The sequence below is a fragment of the Cyprinodon tularosa genome, unplaced genomic scaffold, assembly GCF_016077235.1.
Source record: "Cyprinodon tularosa strain WSP-4 unplaced genomic scaffold, ASM1607723v1 ctg134, whole genome shotgun sequence".
NCBI classification, from domain to species: domain Eukaryota; kingdom Metazoa; phylum Chordata; class Actinopteri; order Cyprinodontiformes; family Cyprinodontidae; genus Cyprinodon; species Cyprinodon tularosa.
Genome location: NW_024038158.1, coordinates 344,783 through 362,282, shown reverse-complemented (window position 1 = coordinate 362,282; position 17,500 = coordinate 344,783). Strand labels below are relative to the sequence as shown.

General features: G+C 39.3%; 1 protein-coding gene across 3 annotated transcripts in view; it reads left to right on the top strand.

Annotated features, from left to right (window-relative positions):
* cacnb4a (calcium channel, voltage-dependent, beta 4a subunit) overlaps window positions 1-16,541 on the top strand; it is a 68,663-nt gene extending 52,122 nt beyond the window's left edge. For all 3 annotated transcript variants that reach the window (XM_038277732.1, XM_038277731.1, XM_038277734.1), the window contains 6 exons: window positions 504-562; window positions 652-761; window positions 895-1,046; window positions 9,620-9,715; window positions 9,850-10,026; window positions 15,211-16,541. In XM_038277732.1, coding sequence (XP_038133660.1) covers window positions 504-562; window positions 652-761; window positions 895-1,046; window positions 9,620-9,715; window positions 9,850-10,026; window positions 15,211-15,474 — 858 coding nt within the window. In that variant the 3' untranslated portion in view covers window positions 15,475-16,541. The remainder of the gene's footprint in view (window positions 1-503; window positions 563-651; window positions 762-894; window positions 1,047-9,619; window positions 9,716-9,849; window positions 10,027-15,210) is intronic.
* Window positions 16,542-17,500: the final 959 nt, after the last annotated feature.

Sequence of the window (17,500 nt, the reverse complement as noted above, 5' to 3'; positions counted from 1 at the left end):
ACATTTATTTTACGTCTCCGTCTTTACGACAAACGTTCTGGAAAATATTAGCGTTTCGTGTTCGTTTTGACTTCGTGTGGACGGGGCCTCAGTCTTACTCAGCAAAAACTCAGTTTGGCTAGAGTACCCAAAACTGGCAAACACTCTGGCGTCGAGGTAGTGGCAATCAGCAGCTTAAGAGCACTCCGTTAACGAGGTAACCATCAGCAGGTGTGTGAGGAGGCAGACCAGAACCAGGCGCCTCCTGTTGGAGGAAGGGAGAAAAACTCAAAAAACAAACACACAGACTGGAGCCCTGACAAATGGTGGGTTTTGGATTGTTCTGTTGCTCCTTCTGGGAGACGAGGGCTTAGTCTGATGATTTGATATTTTAGCATCAAAATTGTAAAAGCAGAAGAAATCTGCTTTACATTTGTCTGACAAAGCAGAGCAAAATGTGTATTTTCTGTTTCCCATCCTTCAGTGTTTTTACATCTGTCCCATTCTGTCACTTATGGCTGTAGGTAACGGATATGATGCAGAAAGCGCTGTTTGACTTCCTGAAACACAGGTTTGATGGGAGGTAAGCAGGCCAACATCAAAACACCATCATGAACTCATCATTGTGCTGCAAGCATTACTCTGTGACATTCCTATGTTGTGTTGCTGCAGGATATCCATCACGAGGGTTACCGCTGATATATCGTTAGCCAAGAGGTCAGTACTTAACAACCCCAGTAAGCGGGCCCTCATTGAGAGATCCAACACCCGCTCCAGCCTTGGTAAAGCTACAGGAATCATCCCACTCAATGATGTGCATTTATTGTCTGTGTGTCAGCAAATTAATGTTCTGTGTTTCGTCTCATATAGTTTTTAGTTGATAATTGCCTTGTTGTATGCTCTTATTTTTGGTAGCTGAGGTCCAAAGTGAAATAGAAAGGATCTTTGAATTGGCCAGATCTCTGCAGCTCGTGGTTTTGGATGCAGATACCATTAATCACCCAGCACAGCTTATCAAGACCTCATTAGCTCCAATTATTGTCCATGTTAAGGTGTCATCCCCTAAGGTAAGACTGCAAGCAGATTACTGTCTGTACAACACTACTGTACCTTAAACTCAATAACTGACACAAAGTAACGTGAAATGAAGTACAAGGAAAAGAATAAATAAATAATAATAGATAAAAGAAATGATTGAACATTGAACATTTTTGTCAGATGCTTGTTTTTTGTTGTTGATTTTTTGCAAATAAGATCTATAAATGAGAAATCTGAAGAAGTAGGACATGCATTAGTAGTAATGAATTATTGGCAAGCATGAATATCTCCACAGCCTGATGCTGCCACCACCATGTTTTGATATGGGGATGGTGTTCAGGGTGAACTGTCACTTAAAATTAGACTTTTTCTTTGTGTGTATTCCATACAAATAGTTTTGTGGAGTCTCAAACTGTTCCCCTTTGGACAGATTACCTCCTCCATGAGCTCCTTCACAGCCCTTTAAAGCTTATCATAGGTGTCTTTTGGCTGATTCTTTGTTTAATGCCATCTGTGCACAGTATTTTAGCTCAGCTGAGAAGTGCATAAAACACATTTGTAAATAATAAATTAAGCAGTGATCTGAGTTTCAGCATCCTAAATACTGTATCTCCTCCCTGACCTACATGTATGATGTGTAATTAGTATAGTTAGTTTCATACAATTTAAATTAGGCGTATTAAGTATAAGATAAATTTCCACATTTTTCAGAGTTGTACTTTTATTTAATTTTTTTAATTCAAAATGATATTCCACTGTGTATTAGTAGTCTATGTATACAATCAAATAGGTTAACATTTGATGGTGGAAATACATAAATATGGGAACAGTGTCAAGTTATTTCTAATCTTATGCAGCTTCCCCACTTGAAAAGGGATGGATAAATTGATGCAGACTTTGTTGACCAGGGTTTTACTCAAAGGACCACACATTTTTCTTCCTTTTATCCTCTATTTATTTTGTGAGTGTCAGGATATATCTACAATTGGTCCAGAAGCAGGTAAAAACCTTTAAACAAACCCAAAAGAAGAAAAATAAATACTGATTTGTATGTTAGCTTACATTAATTAGTTCCACTTAAACTACAAAAGAAAATGATAAACTGTACAACACTAAACAAACCGCTGTGAATCAAACCCACAAAGTCATTAAAGTTAAATGAACAAGTAACTAAACTTAAGTTCCTTAACTTTCAAATACATTTCAAATAAATATTTACAATTACATTTATTTAAATATACAAATACTACTTTATTTTATAAATAGTTTCATATTGTTATTCTTCTTAATCTGATAGTTAATTTATAGATAAACTTAACACCAAAATTTGCTATTTAACAAAATTACAATAAGTTCAAGCATAAAATCAAACAACTTTAGCACCACAATCCACCTCCTCAGCTGTTAATTGGTGTTAATGGCAAACTGAAGGCCAGGCTGGAGGAACATAGGTAACTTTGCAGTCCAATCTCATAAATTACAGCTTTTCTTACCGGCTGCCTCTCCACCCGTCTACAAGTTCATCCAGATCTGCACAAGTCCAACAGGATCTCTAATCATGAGAGTCCCAAACTTTTGTTCTCTTTGTCTGGCTTTCTCCTCTGCTCCTTCCTCCATTGTCCGTCCCTCTTAAAGGTCCGTGTGAAACAGTGCACTTTTTTTTTTTTTTTTTTTCCTCTTTTCTCATTTGACTTCACACCTCCCACTCGATCTTTCCATGAACCAATGGGAAGGTCGCATTTCCACTGTCGTATTTGGTATCTCTGAGTTTTATTCCTCTATAGCTTGACTTTCCGTTTGTTCCTCTACAGGTATTAAGACGATGAGCCTCCTAACATCCCTGTGAAGAATGGTGGTCCTCATTTTATCTTTCTTTGGTGGATGAACTGATTTTTGCTTGACATGTTTTGTTATGGGAGTGCAATAACTTGGGACAACCCGGACATTTACATCCCTCACAACACCTTTCTTGTCGGGATTAGCACTTACAACTTTGCCCAGTACAAACTGTCCTCTAAGGGCATTTTGGTCACACAACCAGACAATGTCCCCAACAGCAACATTCCTGTGGGAAGTGTGCCACTTGCTCCTCACAAAAAGGTTGGGACCAGCCAGCTGCCTCCAACTTTTCCAGAACTTAGTAACCTCATTTTGCATAGCTCCAAGTCACTTAAATGAATAGTTGGAAAAATCAAACAGTCTCACATCGCCACTCTGAGATGCCCGTCCGAGCAAAAGACTGTTAGGTGTGATGTACTGTATATAACCCTCTCGACTCTGTATTCTGGCATCAATTGGGCACTCATTTGCAAGATTTGCAGCATTATAGAGAGTTGTGTGAAATTCACTGAATGTTAGTGCAAATCCTTGACCAAGACTCTGGAAAGCTCTTTTCACAATGGCAACAGCAGCTTCAGCAGCTCCATTTCTGTGAGGTGAGTCTGCAGGGAGGATTTTCCACACCCACTCAGTCCCGTTCTTTGCTGCAGTTTCTTCCAAACCTGATATATTTTGGGTGCGCAGATACTTATACAGCTCCTCCAAAACTGGTTTTGCTCCAACAAAGTTGGTGCCTGCATCAGACCAGATCTTCTGTGGATGACCTCGGATTGCAGTAAATCTCTGATAAGCCATCAGAAAGCTCTCAGTCGAAAGCGAGCTTGCCAATTCAGTGTGAATAGCTCTACTGGCCATGCAACAAAAGACGACTCCCCAGACCTTAATCGTTACCCTTTTCTTGACGTCATCTCTGACATGATAAGGCCCGAAGAGGTCGACTGAAGTGAACTTAAAGGGAGGAGCAGGCTCAGCCCTCTCAGGTGGCAAATCACCCATCAACTGCTGACACTTAAGAGCTCGAGTTTTCCTGCAGACCATACAGTTGTCAACAATCTTTTGGGCTATCCTCCGTCCTTTTACAACCCAGGCTTTTTGCCTCATCCTCAGTAGGGTTCCTGCAATTCCATCATGTGCAGCATTATGAGCTTCTCGGCCCAACAACGTTGATACCCAGGCATCATAGGGTATGATGGGAACTGCAGCTCTGTCTTCTCTAAAGATCTGTACTCTGCCGCCACAGAGTAATAATCCAGACTCCTTTTCTTGATACACCACCAACCTATTTATGGTTGTGTCAGGAAAATTGGCACCCATCTGAGCAGCAAGAAAAATGTCCCTGAGAGCACCTTCTCGTTCTCTCACAGAGATTACCCCTGTTGAGCAGACTGCCTCCCACTTTGGTTTACTTAGAGCTTGATTCTTCCTCATGAATCTTTTCGCTGCTCTCCAAACCCAGACAATTGTTTTGACCAGTCGTGTTAAACTGCTAAAGCGGCAAACATCTACCAGGTTCTGTATAGATATAGGTGGCCGCTGCTTCTTTGCCAAGACCTCCATTTGATTTTGATGTAATTCTTGTTTGAGCTCTGATTCCTTTATCCCAGTTCTTGTGGTCACAGCAATAAATGCTTTCTTTTGCAACTTGGTGATGCTTCCTTTTGCATCGATGGCAAGTTGTTTAGATGATTTAATTGGCCACATTTCAACTGGGGACTTTAGAAATGCTGGGCCTTGTTGCCACTCAGAGTCAATGCCAAGATCTTGAGGGCTGGCTCCTCGGGTAATGATGTCAGCAATGTTTTGATTCCCAGGAATCCACCACCAATCTTGGATTGTTGTGTTGCTCTGAATCTCTCCAATCCTATTTGCAAAGAATGATTGGAAACCGTAGCTTTCTCTTTGAATTGCTCCAAGAATGGTTTGACTATCAACAAAGTGATACCACCTCTGAACTTTGATTTGGCTATGCATCTCAAAGTACTTCTTTAATCGTGATGCGAATACTGCTCCACACATCTCTGCTTTAACAGCCTCACCTTTTTGTTCTAATGGAGTAACCCTAGCCTTGGATTCCACCAGCCTAATGGATGGGTCTGGAGCTGATCCCCATCTCAGATACAACACTGCTCCATAAGAACATTCACTTCCATCTGAGAATGTAATTGCTAAAGGGTTACCACTGTTATGAAAGGGAGTTAATGCTCTAGCAAACTGGATCTTACTAAGCTGAGTGTACTCTTCAAAGAGCTTGACTGCATCTTCTCTAAGGTCACTTGAAAGTGCCAAATCCCAGGTGTCTTTTACTTCTTTACTCACATTCTTGGCCTCTTGGAAAGCTTTCCGAACCAGGATTGCACCCTTCTGTTTTGCAGGTGTTACCAAGCCAACTGGATCATACAGACCAGACACCTGACTGAGGAGCTCTCGCCTTGTCAAAGGGTTTGGTGTTTGACTTCTGATTTGGTCCAACTCGAGGTCTTGTCCAAGTCGCATTTTCTTTTTTCTCTTTGAGAAATTTATGCTGAACATGACATGGAGTTTATCCTCCTCCACCATGTACCCCAGACCAAGTGCTTTGTTGTCCTCATCCCGCATTTGGTTCGGTAGAACCATGGTCTTTACTTTCACTTCATCCTGCTTGTTGCTCCTCCCACTTTGCCCAGAAAATACCCACGGTTTTAGTTTGAAACCTCCAGCTTTGAGAATGCGCTCCACATTTTCTGTGATTTCCTTTAACCTGACTGGGTCATTGTGGGATGTTAGAATGTCGTCAACATAGCTGTTATTCTGAAGGACTTGTCGCTCCTCTGCAAGATGAATAAATGGGGGCAAATTTGCAGTTTCTCGCATCGCCAACTGTGCAATGCATCCTGCAGGTTTATCTCCAATGTTCACTCTTGTAATTGCATAATCTCCAAGTTCCTCATCCTCAGAATCACGCCAAATAAATCTGTGCAGGTGAACTTCTCTTTCTTCCAGCCAAACGGAGTTATACATTTTCTTTATATCTCCTAATGCAGCATAAGCTCCTTCTCGGAATCTTAATAGGACAGCACGGATCGGGTTTAGGACATCTGGGCCTTTCATCAGTAGGTCATTCATACTTATCCCTTTAAATTTCTGACTGCTATTCCACACAAGTCTCACAGGAGTTGTCACAGAGTGTGGATTTGGAGCAATTAGGTGGCTTATGTACCACACTGGGCCGTTCCATTTGTTGATTTCCTCCTCAGACAGTTTAATTGCAGCTCCACGCTGAAGCATGTCATGCACTTGTTCAGTGTAAGCAGCTTTCCAGTCAGGCTCTTTAGCCAGTTTCTTCTCTGTTCTAAGGAATGTAGCTTTGACTGCATTTCTGTTGTCTGGCAGGGATGCTGGATCTTCTAACCATGGGTACCTAGCATGCCAGTGAGGTTCGGCTGTGTGGCTGTCTCCTTCATTGTAAGTGAGGCCTTCCTTCACCACCTCAAGCTCTCTTTCTTCAGCGAGCGTCATCTCCTTTCCTCCTGGCTGACAGTTTCCACAACGACAACCTCCACACTTGGGTTCACAAGCCGTGCCGATACTGTCCCATTTCCACCACTGCAAGAAATCTCGGGTTGTAGTTGCAGTCTTTGATGTGTTAAGTTGGATGGAGACCTGATGATTTAATGGCGGGTGCTGTGGGATCTCATGAATTAATTCTTCATATCTCACAGCAGCTGTCCTCATTGACCTTGCAAAATGTGTTTTTGTAGTATGAGCCTTCATGGACAGTTCCTCAAACAGTTCTGGATGAGTTCCTCCAACCATTTTTCCTAAGGGCCCATCCCACAATACAAGGTTCCCCACAACTCTAATTCTTTGTGGTGTCAACTGACCTTCCCTGTGGCTTATAAGTAAGCTTATTTCTCTGGGTCTTTCAAGTTCATCCAGTGGTACGTCTGGAAAAAATCTCTGCAGCTGCTTTGCCTTCACGTGTTTATGAATGTCTGCAATGCTGTCGAGTCCATAACAAACAAGCTGGTAAGGTTTAAGGGTGCCTTTGGAGGTTTTCACACGAATCTTCAAGAGGTAACGTTTTGTCTCCACACAAACTTTCATCCCTCCAACTCCATGGACAATGAGCGTGATCTCTTCACTTTTGAGATTTAATCTGCTTGCAGCCTTGTGTGTTATGTAATTTGTATCTGACGCCAGATCAATTAATGTGCCGATCTTTTGTCCAGCATTTGCAGTTACTTCAAGAAGCATCATTAAAACTGGCAGTTCCTGCATGCCACTATCCATCAGGAGATTTATCTGATTCTGAGTGGTCTTAAAAATTCTAGAGGCCGTATTTGAAAATACATCTCTGCAATGTTTGGCCAAATCAGGTGATAATTTCTTAAGAAATTCTTCTTGATCTTCTGTATACTTTTTGCTACTTTTGTCTTCTTCTGGGCCCATTCGGTTCCTCCTCTGGGGTGTGATGCTTTTCTTAGCTTCAGCACTTGGGCATAGATAATAGTGATGTGGATCATCCCCACTCCTGCAGCTTTGATTCTTGCACAAAAACCCTGGTTTGCAGTATGATTCATCATCATGTATTTCCAAACACTTACTGCATGCCCCTACCTTCTTGACAGCAGCTCTTTTCTCAGTTAATGTTAATGTTCTGAACTGTTTGCAAAAGTAGAGTCTTTTTCTGTGTTTTCCATCGCCGCAAACAACACATCTCACAAAGTCATCAACTGCTTTGACAGACCTGGTTCTGGCGTGTCTTTGCTCCATTCGGGTCTCTCGTCTACTTGGCTCTTCCTCTCTCAGTTGCTCCAATTGCTCATAAATATTTTCTTGGTCTTTCAGAAATTCAAGGAGATGATCAAACCGATTCTCTGGTACAACAGCATTCCTTTTATCAGTTGCATAAACGAGCCACTCCTTCTTCAAAGCTTCAGGAAGCTTAGTTTCAATGGACTTTGTCACCAGAGGATTTTTAATGGCGCCAGTATTTCCAAGGTCACTTAAATCCTTCAGAGCTTTTTCAACAGATTGAATTAATTCAACAATTCTTCTTGGATGGTGACCTCTTACTGCAGGAATCCTCTGTAGGTCCTCCACAATTTCGATTGCAATAGCTGTCTGATTTCCATAGCGATTCTCAAGGACTTGAAAAATATCTTCTGGAGTGCTGTAGGAGATTAAGCGGAGGTCTCTTATGATTTTCTCATCTAGACTGTCCAACAGCTGTGCTTTTTTCACCTCCTTTGACCCGGTTGGTTCTCCTTGTTTTTGAAGTGCTTCCCAGTCTCTTCTCCATCTGTAAAACTCACGTTTGTTTCCAAAATACTTTGGGAGAGATGTTGGTTTTAGCTTGATGGTTGGTAAAGAATAATTTCGGGAAGTTACACTTTGCTCCTCTTTTCCTTCATCCTCTTTTAATTTTGCATGAATGAAATCTGCTGTCCTGGAAACCAGCTTGGGGACCCTAAGTTCCAATCCTCCCAGCCGATCTTGGATTTCATCTCGTTTTTCATGAGGGATCCATCTTTTCCAGTGACAATGAGCTTCTTTGGCAGCCTTTAAGAGTTCCTTCAGGTGCTTGAGAGTGAATTCATATGCCTCCTTTTCCACTCCTGGTTTGATAGTGGCAGCATGTTCACATTCTGATTCTGCTGCTTGAAGTGCAATTAACAGTTCTGTCCTTCCAAAGGTTCTCCACAGGGTCTCCTGGATTAAGCATTTGACTTCTCTTACTTTTGCTTCGCATTCCTTTGCAGTTTTTTCCAGGTCAGCTCTCTGCTGTTCAGTTACTGTGGCTTCGTCATCCTCACTCAGTTTGGATTCCACTTCTGCAATGAGACTTGCTTCAAGATCATCATTTGCTGCCATTACTTTTCCAGCCTCTATGTTGAGCCTGTGGAAACTGTCTTTCAATTCTTCTTCAGTCATGTCCTCATGCATCCGAGTTATGCTATTGATCAGTCGAGTTAACAATCTCTTTGCTGTCGTTCTCTCCATCTTAAGTTGTTCAACAGACTTTCCATCAGCTAGTTCTGCCATCTTTAAAATCAGTCTCAGTTGTTCACAGATATGAGGGAAACAATTGATGTCAGTAACTGTCTCTTCTTTAACAAGATCCTTCAATTAGCTTATTTCTTTTTTCCTTCAGCAGTTTTTTGCTGGTTTTTTACTGTTTGCCGGTTTTTTACTGTTTGCCGGTTTTTACTGTCAAGTTATTTCTAATCTTATGCAGCTTCCCCACTTGAAAAGGGATGGATAAATTGATGCAGACTTTGTTGACCAGGGTTTTACTCAAAGGACCACACATTTTTCTTCCTTTTATCCTCTATTTATTTTGTGAGTGTCAGGATATATCTACAATTGGTCCAGAAGCAGGTAAAAACCTTTAAACAAACCCAAAAGAAGAAAAATAAATACTGATTTGTATGTTAGCTTACATTAATTAGTTCCACTTAAACTACAAAAGAAAATGATAAACTGTACAACACTAAACAAACCGCTGTGAATCAAACCCACAAAGTCATTAAAGTTAAATGAACAAGTAACTAAACTTAAGTTCCTTAACTTTCAAATACATTTCAAATAAATATTTACAATTACATTTATTTAAATATACAAATACTACTTTATTTTATAAATAGTTTCATATTGTTATTCTTCTTAATCTGATAGTTAATTTATAGATAAACTTAACACCAAAATTTGCTTTTATAGTAGAGATTTCTTTGTGTTCATTTCACATCTGGAGATGTTTGTTTCTGCTGACATGTATCAACAGGTCCTGCAGCGTTTAATCAAATCCCGTGGAAAGTCTCAAAGCAAACACTTGAACGTGCAGCTTGTCGCAGCTGAAAAACTTGCACAGTGTCCATCTGTGAGTAAACTTCCATCACTCTTTTAAATCCAGAGGAGCAGCGAATACTATTATTGATTTTGCTATCTGCAACCAAGAGTAACAACATTTGCACGCACCAGCAACATTCCTCTCTCTCCCTTCCCCCTCTACAGGAGATGTTTGATATTATTTTGGATGAGAACCAACTTGAAGATGCCTGTGAACACCTGGCCGAATACCTGGAGGCGTACTGGCGTGCGACCCATACTTCGCTTAGCACGCCACTCAACCCCCTGCTGGGACGCAACCTGGGTTCCACCGCTCTCTCCCCATATCCAGCTGCCATTCAGGTAAACTTATCTTGCTGAACACAAACTTGGCTTCTATTTACTTGTTTAATATGCTAAGATATTGTACACTCATTTATCACATTTCTCTGTCTGCAAATGAACAATAGGTGCTGAAATATAAAATTAAGTACTTTACTTTTTGCCTTCAAGTAGTCTCAATAGTACGTTTGGTCAAAGCTGACAAATAAACCTTTAATGCCTTTTTCTCATTTACTTAATTAATACCATTAATAAATACTTAATATCTACATAGATATAGATAATTTATTACTTATTACTTCGCAATTTTGACTTGTATTGAAAAATTTATATCAGGCTTACATGAAAAATCAAAGAGCACAATGTAATATTTTACTAAACAACTGAGAGATTTTTAAGTAGTGCCTTGCAAAAGCAGAAATACAAGTACTACAACAAATCCTATATATTGTTGAGGGTTTATGTAATAGAAACACAACTGTAAACAGAAAGGAAAATCAAAAAACTTTTTAGATTTTTTTTTTTTAACCAAATTTCAAAATTAAATCTGAATAGTAAGGAGCGAATTTAAGGCGGCACACTGAAGAACTGTCTTTAAATACAGCTATAGGTCTTTTGGTTGTGTCACTACCAGATTTAGCTCAGAAATTACATCCCCACTAGATACTGCCAACACCATGTTTAACTGTGGGGAGGATTTCTTCTTAGTTTGTTTGGTTTTCTGAAATCTTATTTTGCTTTTAGGCCAAATAGCATTCTAAGGTTGGTCCTATCTGCTCACTAGTGTTGGGAATTGAAAAGATTTTCACGATTCCGATTCCCTTTTCGATTCTATGAAACGATTCGATTCTTTATCGATTCTTTTTTCGATTCCAGTTTGGGGAAAAAAGGAGAACAAACAGTTTGATAATCAGCATCAACTTTGTTTACTTAACTATTGCACAATCTTACAAACTCAATACTAATACTAATTATAAAACAGTAGTAGGGAAAATTAACAGTTCTTTTGCAGAAAGATGAGCATATCTGCTTTTTCTGGAAGGATACGGGATCTTTCAGCGCTTATGGTGTCTCCAGCCGTGGAGAACACCCTCTCAGATGGGATGGAGGAAGCCTGCACACAGAGGTAGTTTTCAGCCAGTCCAGATAGCAAGGGCAGCGTATCTTGCTTGTTCCACCACCACAGTGTGGTGCTATCCCTGCAGGGGATGGAGGGCAAGCTTTTACAGAGCTGGATTTCCTGATCTACCCTCTGGGCTAAGGAAAAACGGGGCTTTGATTCACAAAGGGACCGCAGCTCGTTGTCTTCCTCCTCGAATAGTTCTTCCAACTTGCGTAACTTGCGTAACTTGCGTAACTTACGTAAAAAACGTGACGTAAGTCGTGCTCCGCAGAGCCGGCGCTCTAGGCTCTGGTGCTGCGGGAATCGAAAAAAGAATCGTTCAGCGAGCTGCCAAACGATGCCATGGAATTGGAAAATACGGAACCGGTTCTGAACAGGAACCGGTTTTCGATTCCCATTCCTACTGCTCACAGCAACTTCTTCCACTGGATGTGGTTCCAACATCCCTTGTGGCAAAACTAAAACAGGACTTTTTTTCAACCTTATTCCTTCTTTCTACCAGTTCAAATTTCATAGATTGCACAACAAAATATTTTCCCACCTGAGCAGTTGGGTTTCTGCAGGATCTCTTAAACCTGTCACCTCTTAGACTAATTTCCACTTATCTTCCAGTTAAGGAAGTCTTGATATATTTGCAGTTTTGCAAACACACTCTTTCAGTTTCACAATGACTTACTGAACTATGCTCTGTGATAAAGGTCAAAGGTCAGAATGTTGTTTTAGAACCAAAAACACTGCTTTAAAGCTACATAGTCAAGTTATATGCTTAAACCGAAAAGTCCAGAATCCAGTTGATTATGATAAAACAAAGCTATATGCTCCAAGCATCCGTCCTAATAGTGTTTTGATAATCTCTTTTCAGGCTAAATAAACAATCAGAACTGGTTGCGATGAGCTGATGTAAACAGACACGGCGCCATTTACACGCAGTACTGCTGAGCTACTGTACTAGAAAAACAGATAGTGGCCAGTGGCCACAAGGTACTAAATAAGTCCTGACTGTGCTGTAATGCCTCTCAGAAAGCTGACAGCTGAGGATGGAGCTTAACATAATACTGGCATGAGAAGCCCTATTAGAAAGGACATGTCCTTACATATTTATCACCTTCACAGCACCATCAGAATGCTTCCTGAGCTTTAGCATCAGCTTTGGGGAACCCCAATAATTTGACTGTTTCCCAGCAATATTCTCAGAATCAAACATCATCTTGCACCTTGTAGTACTTTTATCTTGGACTTCTTTTTTTTTTTTTTTTTTTTTTTACTACGCTGGGAGCTCCACACTCATTTGCCTCCTTTGCTTCAGCTTCTTGTCCAATTATACAAATGCACGCTGAATCCAGGTCACATTATGTTGTTATGGTAGACATGCATAGAAAGACTCTATATGCTAACAGATTGTGCAAAAACAAAGCTTAAAAGACAAAAAAATAAAAATACCATGACAGCGGGATGCTTCAATTTGTCATAAAAGTTACTACCATGTAGATTTGAAATTTCTTTGCTATATTCCTTTAAGCTTTTTCAGCTCTAAGTCTGACCTGTCAGGTTTGTTTGTTTTTTATTCTCATCATGATTGTTCTTTAAAAAGCTGATTCCAAATAGGCCTACAAATCAAGCCTTTCAAAAGTATGGCCAAATGGTGCACTACTCATGTTGGTCTGTCACATAAGTTCCTACTCCCTAATTAGGCCTCTGTTAGAGTAGACACTTATTGAATGTGTTGCAAGTGTTTTTGAATTGAATGGAAAATAAATATTTATGTTTTAACCCTTTATAGGGCACTCAGTGAAATACTTTAAAAAATTTAAATTTCAAGTCACTAGTGTTATGGGAATCCAGGACAAGACCTTATTAAATTTGTAACATTCAAAAAACAGATATTTCGACGGCAAAAATTAATGTCAATATAATAACAAGAAACGCCAACTTGCTGGAATATATTAATAAAAATAACAAAAGTGCTTCTATAAGGAATTCATGAAAAACAATGTGAGAGTGAAAGAAACACATTTTTTTTTTTTTTTTGGTGCAACATAACTTTAGAGGCATTAATGCTGATACTGGCACTTACATTTTTTAGATTATAGACCTAAATATAATTGTAAACTATGCTAATTAACTTTTTAACTTTTCGATTAGCTTTTTAACATTTTTTTTCCAACTTCAATCAATCATCAATCCATCTATCAATCAATCTTTATTGTCAACTACAATTTACATTGGGGTAGAAATTTCAGTTTCAGTACAAACCATTCATCACATTCGGGAAGAGAGGGGAAAAAAGCGTATTTCACACTTCGTCCTTGACAGGAAACCGCTATCAAAAAAAAACCTCAGCACAAGAAAAGCACATAAAAACACAAGACAGAAATTTCAGCATAGGGGGAAGGGATCTACTGAGGCCATGCTTGCCACAGAACGCTGCTAGTAGCGCTTTCTTATGGCTTGCCAGGTTCCCACCAGTTTCCTGGCTTCCCCAAGTCCCAGGCTGTTACCTATACTGCCTTAGAAAACTTAATATACAGTAGGTAATATATAATTTAAGGGCTCATCGAATAAGATGTACAGCCATGTAGCAGTATCTTTGCTGAATGGCTGGATATAGATATTGTAATTCTAGACCTCACTGAGGGATGGGGGAGTTATCCATTTGTAATGGGTATGCAAGTGATCAAAAACGGTAACTTGCCCAATGGTTATAAGGCTGGCCATATGTTCTGACTTGTCGTTTAACTCCAGTACCGTAGAACTTAAAACCTGTTTTCCGTCACACCCAGACATTTAGAATGAATCACATCAGACGGCTTTGTTTTCCCTTTGTCAAAAAAGCCATTGTTTCCTTTCTCATACTTTGAGTCACACGTCTTTGTTGTCACATTTATGGAATTCTTTTTTGGCTTTAAGCTGTCCAGGAAGATTGCTTCATACCAGATCTCTGCATCTGATTTGCAGCGTTGGAAAACCAGCTAATCCAGCTAGTTTTAATTAAAGCAGCAGCGTTTTAAGTCAGTTGTGTTGTGTTGGCGTGTGTTGGCCCTGTGTCTGTATTAAAAATCAAGTTGCATTGGGAGGGTTATTATAAATCCAAAAGAAGCGCCTAAATCATCCTGAAATTATTTCATATATATTACCATTTTTGCTGGGATTAGATTAAAGGTTTATTTTGTCTAATTTGTAAAACCGCTGCTCTTACCAGTCGGCTTCATGTCAGGGTCAAGTAACAGGCTTATCAAAGGATTCATATTAAAAAATGAAACAATTATTAAAATGTCAAATAACTTTATTTCTTCCCTGTTAGACATTTAATCAGATTAAGCCTTCCCTTTCTTTTTTTGTCAGTTCAGAAGACCAAAATTAGCTCTGCTGCTAAATGTCAGAATATTCATACCCAGATTGTTTTTCTTTAACTTTAAAGTTTGCAATATAATAAAATTAAAATTACTTTAAATGATTTCAAACAGCCTTTATTTAATGTCCTGGCTTTTTAAACTTCTGAGTCACAAAATATGAGTTAAACAGAAGCCCGGCTGTGGATTTATTTAGAGGCAACAAATAAAATACACCTCTTTCGTGTGTGATATTTAAAAAAAAACAAATCCAAGATTAGACAAGACCCCAGGAAAATAGTTATAGATTTTGAAAAGTCTAGTTTATAGTTGGGAAACATTTTTTAGATTGCTGATATTGCATTGTTCATCATCTAAGCACGATTATATGGAATATTTGCAGTGAGATGTGAACGCATTATTAGATAAAACCTTATTTTCAAATATTAACACATTATCTAGTAAGCCAGGAATTAAAGCGTGGATGCAAATGGGTCTTCCAAATAAAATGTGATTTTAATCATAACATGAAGTCAGTTACAAGGCATTTTAATGACAATGAATGCAATGTCCAAAGTCCTAACTTTATTGCACAGATAATCTGTGAGCAGAGCTTTAAATGTATGTTATTGGAAAAGTTTGGTCTGATTTATTATCAGGCAATAGGAAAAAAAAATAGCAATGTGTCATTTATTCATGTATTTATTGTGTATACATACTTATAGACATGTATAATATTTCTATGTCAAATAGGCCCAGAAGAATCGAAACAGCAACCACTCAACAACCGACCTTTCTCCCGTCGAGCGCAACACTCTGATGCCTGCAGATGAGAACTATCACATAGAACGAGGACGGAAGAATCGCAACCGCCTGTCTTCTGGCTCACAGCACAGCAGGGACCACTCTCCACTGATGGAGGAAGACTACCAAGACCCCTATCAGGACTCTTACAAGCCTCACCGCAATCGTGGATCCCCAGGAGGCTACAGCCAGGACTCCAGGCACAGGCTCTGAGCGGACTCACATCTCCAAAATATCCACCATGAACACAGGAGCTCAGGCAGCTCTGTTGTATAAAATCTACTACAGTCATGTGACCTGGGACAATCTCTTATGTCTGTGTAGTACCTCATAACCCAATCTTACCTTGGTTGTTGCCAAATGGACATTTACAACCCTAGTGAAAAAACTGCCTTTGCTATGATGTGAATATGGGGGTGGACTTGTAGCACAAAAATGTTTGTTTTAAGGAAAGGGTGGAAATTGAGCTTGTTTTAACACGTCAAACAAGTAGCTTGTAAGTAAAATCAGCTAAAGAGTGAGAGTGTGGGGTGTAGGCCCTTCTACACCTTCCCTGCCATCTCAGCTGACCCTGTAGCATGTAGGAGGGGCTGTGAAATCAGTGCCTGACAGGATCCTACAGTGATTAGCAACTCAGTACTTGTTCTGACATAACGTAGAGCTGAGTGGAGCAAAATATGCCAATATTTATACATTTGTGTGCTGCAGTCTTCAACTTGAGCGTGGAAGTCTTGTAAAATCTTGTTTCCAAATCTCTTGACTTTTGCTCTTTGCGTTTAATGTGATTTGTTTTGTTTTCTCTTTCAAACTTCATCCAGAGGCTTCCTTCTTCCTTATTTGTTCCCCCTTGAACTCTGTTTTTGTTTCAGTCGTATCTAAAGTCAAGCAGATATAGAGACATTTAAAAGCTCCAAACCTCAGGAACTATAGAGGTCACTAAGACCTAGAAGTGTAGCGTTTGTTATCTTATCCATCTGACAAGAATATAATTGTGGGTTTATTTACTATACAGTGCCTTTCAAGAGTATTCCCAGCGGTGGTATTGGATGCGTCTTCTTTATTAAAGAGGCTTAATAAAGGGAAATTGTGATCAAAGCAAACCGGTTGGGGGCCGTAGAAGATATTTGACCACAGGTGGACATAGAATGAATATAATTGCATGCCGAACTTTTTGGATTTTTAGTAAAGTTGAGAACCGATGTATAATTTTCCCTTTGCACCACATTTACCTTGTACTTTATGCTGGTGCTGGAGACGATTCTCAGTCAGCCGGGTCATAGTCATCCCAAAAAAAGAAAGAAAGTAAAAAACAATCCACTGGACTTTGTTTTTAAGTTTGAAGACATTTCGCTTCCCATCCATTTTCAATTCAAAATGTCGGGAATAGCATTGAGTTCAAGGTTTTATACAGTAGCCCATCAAAACCTTGTTTTGGTTTTGAAAACAGAAAACCTTGTTTTTGTTTTTAAAACGTGGTCTACCACGTAAAATATAATAAACGGCATAAAATATTAATAAACTACATTGATGTCTGTGGTTTTAATGTGATGACATGCAGAAATGTTCAAGGGATGTGAATGCTTTTGTAAGGCACTGTAGCTGTAGTGGAATGCTGTACTAACTGTTTAGCTTTTGTCTTGAAATATATGAATTTAGCAGGGCATGACTACGAAAAACAAGAGGGTATTTTAGCTTGTGACTTATTGAAGTCTTCCATGTGTAAATATTGTCCAAAGATTATCGAAAAAAAATATTTAAAATTCCATTTTTTTGTAACTCTGATAACAGCTGATGGCTTTATTTAAGGGTCTTTCAAGTTTCCCAGATTTAGAAAGAATATTTTTTAAAGGTTTTATATAATAGATAATAACTCAAAAATGTTAATAGAGTAGTGAGTGATCCTGACCTGTTAGCTTTTTACATGATTTTAATGTTTTCGTCAAAAACCTTTGAGGAAAAACGAAGATTATGGAGAGATAAACCAGTCTGACCTTGTGCTTACCTATGCTAACAACTAAATGTTAACATTCACCAAAAAGGGAAAACTTGTGCTGGAGGTTTTTGAGTGGATATTCATTTTAAAGGTATAGTGGAGGATGTTGTTGTTCCTGGTCGATCATCTAAATAAGTGGTCCTCCTAATTGTCATGATATGTTTACGTAAGGCCGTCCTACGTGCTCGTCTCCGTTTTCACTTACCGGTGGGGAGTCTGACTCAGTGAAAAAATCACAAATCTTCT